General features: G+C 42.6%; 1 protein-coding gene across 1 annotated transcript in view; it reads right to left on the bottom strand.

The window, feature by feature from the left end:
• Positions 1-2,257: 2,257 nt before the first annotated feature.
• The window catches only part of LOC104490348 (acyl-coenzyme A amino acid N-acyltransferase 2-like), a gene marked incomplete at its 5' end in the record, with an annotated part of 4,554 nt that continues 524 nt past the window's right edge, over positions 2,258-6,287 (bottom strand). Inside the window, 2 exons of the mRNA XM_010132619.1 lie at positions 2,258-2,994; positions 3,486-3,688. Coding sequence (XP_010130921.1) covers positions 2,419-2,994; positions 3,486-3,688 — 779 coding nt within the window. The remainder of the gene's footprint in view (positions 2,995-3,485; positions 3,689-6,287) is intronic.

Raw genomic sequence — 6,287 nt, 5'->3', positions numbered from 1 at the left:
AGCACTTCACCTGCGGAGCGTCTGCGGCGCATCGCTGGTCTCCAGGTAGCACTGTAAATACTAGCGCAAAAGCTGGCTGGTTTTCTACAGAACCTTCTGTGAATTATTTTGTCCAGGAAAACCCTGACCTGTTCACAAACGGATCTTCACAGTAAAGTTATTTTTATTTTTCCTCCTTTGTTTAAAATACATCATTCCATTTTCCAAACAAGTGAACTATTCAGAAACAAAAATATAACATCAAATTCTGGCACAGGTTTGCATTTTAATAAAGGAAGCATTCTACTTCTCTTTCAAATTGCATATATCTGACAACATCTAACACTGAATTATTTTAAAGGCTTGTGCTTTAGAAATGAAGTCTGAGGACTTTTAAGCTACCTGGTTTTTGTTTTATTTACAACCTCCTGAACCTCCAGCTTGCAATCCTGCATGTCAATGGATATGCTGAGGTAGGAGACTGCTGTATGGAGACACAGGTATCAGCACTGGCGGGTAACAGGACAGAGTTAGGGGAGGCACTGCTCTACCACAGTTACACAGCCCTGTCCCTGTTTGTCCCTGTCCCAGTACAAGCCCCAACTACTGAAGATGCACGTGATGAGGCAGGCTGCACAGACAGAACCCTTCCAGGAACCCTTTCCGCTGCAGCTGCAATTTGGAATGATTTTGCAAAAGGGCACGGTGACACCAACATGCACATCACGTGGTCCTGGACTTCTGGGGCCGCTGGTTTTAGAGAGGTTCAAGCACCAGATACAACTCGGCAGAGGCTTCTTCAGCCAGTGAGGGAGTTTAGAGAGACTAGGTGTGAAAACATGTCGTGTGGAGTGAGCAGGACAGGGATTGTCTTGCAAGGAGTGGATGGATAAATTGTTCAATTGGCAGTGATGGTGTGTGGACATCATATGACTTCAATCACGTCAGAAGGGGTAACAAGAATTGCAGAAAGCTAATGAGACCTGAGCAGCAGCACAATGACAGTTAACTGGAGAGAAAAAGCAAAATTCAGTACCATAAAGGAAGGGTTTGTATCTTCCTTGAGCAGCTCTCAAACTGGTCTGATAAAATGACCTTGGAAGGAGAAACTGTACTGATAGCAGCTCTTGTTCAACAGGCATTCAGCGCTGGTACCACTCCAGCAAGACCCTCTCAAGAGGTCGTCTCATTTGGGGAGAACTTGTTTCTTTCTGCCTGAATGGTGGTGAAAAATAAGGCACTAGCCAAAAATGAATCAGGATGAAAAAAAGAAAAACAAACTATCCGAGGCTGTCATGGAAAAGATCTCTTAGGTTTGGGTTTGTTTGGTTTCGGTTGGGGTTTTTTTTGTTTTGGTTTTGGTTTTTTTTGAGGCGGTGGAGAGGCTGTTGGTTTGGGGGGGTTTTTTGTTTTTGGGTTTTTTTTCTTTTTAAGTTATTTGATTAAGTTAATCATCACCATAAGGTGACAGCTTTTTACAGTCAGTCTTAATCTTCTGCTGGCTAGGTTTTCTGTCTCTCAACTCCACTGCCTCCCTAAGAACAGCTGCCAGCATCTGCTGACATCATTACTAAAGAGGTCCACAAGTAATCAATCCCTAACGTAATGACAGGTGTTATTCGTTTAAAACAAGCACCGAAGAGAGCAGTAAGACTTGCACATAGCATAACAGCATTTAACCATGCTTTAACCTATCCAACAACATTTTAATACCCTGCGTGTCAAATGCCAGTCCAAAACATTATAGGAACAGATGGTTACACCCCTAACACAAGACAGTGTTAGTGCTGCCAGTCTCCTGAGATGACAGGAAAAGTACTGTTCGTTTTCCCACTCTACAGGTAGTTTTTGTTGGAAAGGAACAGACTGTGTCACCAGAAGACCGCTACCTAAGGTCAAGGGACATGAGCCTCATTACAAATAGACATCCCCAGGTTCATATAAATAGAAAATGTTTCCAAAGTGTATAGAGCTGTCAATCTGAGAGTTCTGGGCTAAGGTAACTCAAGACCCAAACCAGAATCAGTCACGATTTTGATGTCAAAGTTTATCACCCATGGGTTGCCATCATTCCCCGGGTGTGATCCAGTCTGCCACTGCTGAGGGTGCAGACTAACCGTTAAGTTCTTTGAGTCAAATGCTGCAAGTCAGAAAGTTACCTACTACCCTACTACTCTCTTTGGAGACTTGTTTCTCAGTATCATGACCAAATAGGGCTGTCAAACTTATACTACTACAGTGCAACCTAATTATCATTGTTTCACTTCTCCTAAGTCCAAATAAATCCCTTTCTTTTTGGATTTATACTTGCAGCTGAGTAGTCATTTGGTTATTTCATATTTCAAAGCCTTTCTCAGTCAGTCTCTCCAGTTCACATCATTTTGGTCACTCAAGCTCAGTCCCCTGCTGTTCTGCAACAGCTTGCAGGTGCTTAAATGTTCATCCCAAATGCAAGTGCAGAAACTCCTGAATCTTTCCCCAGGAGTGTTCCTGTGCGTGGGCATGTGCTTTGCTCTCTCCACCCCCCCGAACAGGCACCCCCAGAACACGATCCATAGCTACCTGACAAAATGGAGTAGAAGGAGGATCAATTCGGTGACCTGCTCCTGGATAACTCAAGAGTTCAAAGTTTTCTTTTCCATGCTGGCGTAGACGCCCAATTGCCAGCTCAGCGTATAAGGAGCTCTTCCATATACGATCATCTTCCCCTACCACCAAGAGAAAGTGACCTTTGGCTTTTTCAACGGGGATCATGCAAGGAGAATTAGCAGGATTCGTTGGGTCATCCAGAGCTTCGAAAATGTCAAATACACCAGTGTCAGAAACACTGACCTTATTCATATCAAAACGCAGTCCAGGCAGAGTCATCTCACCATAATGGAGGTCTGCAACTGTGTTTGAACTACAGCCAGAGATACACACGGCAGCCACGACTTCTGGCAGGAAGGTGATCATGGAGAGTGCTAATTCTGCCCCCTTCCCAGTCCCAATCACTCCAACTCCTGGTCCCTTCACCTTCAGATAGGATAGGGGGTGGGGAAGAAAGGAAGAAAAGCATAGGGAAGTATGCATTATAATAGGATTAGCCATTAAATGCCTTTGGAGTCGTGTTACTAAAAAAAAAGTTTATGTTAATTATTGATGTGACTGTTGGAAAGCTGCAGCCTGGATCCAGGCTCCTCCCTCTGTTTAGTGTCTGATTTTTCAGAGACAATAAGAGCTCTCAAACCCCACAAAAACCCACAGATAGACAAAAGAAGTACCGTCACTTGGACCTCACCTCGTCCCTGCTGCATAGTTTGATGCAAGTACTTTCTCTTTTTCCCAAAACAGATAGCAGGAAATTCAAACACAGTCTATTGCTACCACCTATCTAGGACCTACACTGGGCCTAAATCTGCCCAGCAGAAACTGGTATTAAAAAAAATTAAAAAAAGATCACCACCACCACTTGGGCATAACTTCTGAATCCTCCCTTTTCCTGAGAGGTCTCACATTACACTCACCTTTGGGTGACGCTGCAGGAATCTAGCTGCCTCCTCAAAGTACTCAAGTTTGAATTCTTTTATGACCTTAGGCAGATCTTCAAAGTCAAAATATGGCAGACAAAGAGCGGCAAAACCACGTGCAGCCAGGAGACTGGATCTAAATTCAATCAAACCGCCTTCATCACCATACATGTCAATCACTCCTGGAAAGGGGCCATTCCCTGTGTTAAAAAGAAGAGATATGGGGGACAAGTTATGAAACAGGACATTAAAAACTACATGTTGAAGAGTGAACAACAAAATATAGAAGGCGTAAGACATTTTCTTTTCCATTTGCATAGCAGAGATTAAAGAACCAGTGCTGTACCCTGAATAGGTCCCTTTCGAATACATCCTTACCTTCCTGTAAAAATACATGAACAATTAAACTTTTTTCAAAAACTGTTATAAATGTGTTTTTCAATGGGCTTAACCTCCCACCCTCAGAACAATCATACTCTAAGTCAGCCATTTTCCCACTTCTTTGTGGGGTGCCTTAATCAGCAAAGTGCAAGCTCATTACTAATGAGGCAAGAGCACTGAGCCCTGAAAGTAAATTCTACAAAACTTATGCAGACTCTGGAATAAGGTGCACAGCAAAGAGACACCCACTGCTACATGAAATCAACTGGACTTACCAGCTCTATCTCCACATCAGCACGGTAACACTTGGCAGCAGAGCTGCTACTGCAGATGTGAAGAGACAGAGGGTAAAACAGAGAGCTAGAGAGGTGCAGCTATGTTTGCATGACTGATACACAGAAAAACATGCATAACCGTGTATGCACTCCATCCCACAAAACTACAGAAATAACCAGAACCACAGTTTTAAACAATGCATGCTTCTGCAGCCAAGGCTGCGTGTGATATTACTGTGTGCCGTGCCAGCAGATCTGGGGTTAAAAGGCTAAGGATGCTACCTCCTGGAACTGTAAAGAGCCCAGGCAGGCAACTTCTAATTTTTTTGTTCCTCCTGGCCACCAGATGTCACCACTGATGTACCCGGATCCAGCTCACTACAGCTATCTCAGCAGAAAAAGCATCTGCTCCTGCAGGTTAACTCTCTGACATGACCCATATGCAATACAGACCTCTCTGGCATTGCAAGGTGCTTAAGAAAACGAAGGTTTGGACAAGACATGCAAGATAGGATACATCCTATCTGAAAGCATTAAGAAGTCAGAAAAGGACTGAAACATGTTTCTGGGTTCTTTTTCTTTCAGGTCTGAATTTTTCACAGAACTTCAATATTCTACTTGAGAAAAAAATATGTCTGGATAAATTTATCATAATGCCACTATCAACCAAAATCTTTAGTTAACAGGCTAGTCTAGATAGCTAGAAAAAAAAGTATTCATTTATCACCCCTACCTGGAAAGCATCTAGCAAGAATGTGATCAGAACACAGCAAGCACAAATGTTTCTCTCTCATGAAGACAAACTGACACAAGGATCCTGGGCTGCCTTCCTTAGTCCTACACATGCCCAAGTGTACAGCTACCGCACAGCTCACTAAAAAGCAGGATAACATGGCTAGACAACTTTACTACTGCTTGAAAACAAACGGTTCCCCCGCCCCTAACTCTGAAGCCTGAATTGAGAAATCTCTATCATATTAAAATTGCAGCGTGAGCCCATTTGTGTCATCTCACTTTTACCTAGAACAGTTTATGTTTAAGATTCCTATCTTAATAATATTGACACTCTTCTGTCCCTGGAGCAAAGAAAGGTATGGTAGAATGCTGTAACATCAAGAAGATTGCCAGTATCATTTCAGCATGATTCCAGACTTTTACACACTATAACAATGCTAGACTTTATAAAGGGAAAAATGCAGTTCCATCTTGCAGGTCTCCGGATTCCCACTGAGGCCGGCAGAAATCCAGCTCATCCTCTAAGGCAGGATATATCAAAACAACCATGTCTCAGCGATGGAAAACCCAGAATGCTGACTAAATACTTCATCCAAAATTCAAAGTTCAATCCCTGTTGCTGTTTTTTCTTCAGTGGACTTTGTATCCGTATCTAAATGGATGAAAAGATTATTGATTTGGAAATCATTCACTGAAAATTCTTAAATCGCTAATAACCATAATAACCAGTACTTACAGGATTTGCTCAACCAAGTCGTTACAAAATTAAGAGGTAATATGGAGGATGGTTCTAGTAGCACAATACTCAGGGAAATACAAGAAATTTAAATAATGACTCAAGTGTACAAAAACCATAATTGGTGTAAGGTTTCATTTTCCAACACTAGCAGTCCATCAGAATATCACACCTCATAAAGTAAAGTACAACCATCCTGGAAGCAGAACGGGTAGAACTTGCTCAGAAATCTATTTTGCCTTTTCTTACCACAGAACAGACTAAGTAACTTGATTATTAACTTAGTTTTGGCTAAGAGGTGTTTTGTAACAGAGGTGGAATACCTGTATTTTCTAGAATCTCTTCCACTGCTCTGCTTACCGGCGTGTGTTTCACAGTGAAGAAAAATGCCCTTTCGATTTGAACCTGCTCATGGTAAAATCCTTGGGAGGTTTAGTGCAGGCTCACATGATGAAGCCTATCAGCTTTTCTGAATGCTACAGATTCTGATAGTCCAGAGCAAACATCAAACCGACTGAAAAATAGTGGGCTGAGAGCAGCGATATGGTAAAAGAAAAAATACCCTGAGAGCAGCGATATGGTAAACTCCACATACCCTGTTCTCATTCAGCTTCTGCCCGTCTCACAAGAGCCGCTTGCCAGTGACTGCCCTGCCGGGGAGGCACAGCCAGT

Source organism: Buceros rhinoceros, unplaced genomic scaffold (genome assembly GCF_000710305.1).
Source record: "Buceros rhinoceros silvestris isolate BGI_N320 unplaced genomic scaffold, ASM71030v1 scaffold32483, whole genome shotgun sequence".
Classification (NCBI taxonomy): Eukaryota; Metazoa; Chordata; class Aves; order Bucerotiformes; family Bucerotidae; genus Buceros; species Buceros rhinoceros.
Note: the sequence above shows the minus strand (reverse complement) of the source record. Positions and strands in the feature narration are given on the sequence as shown.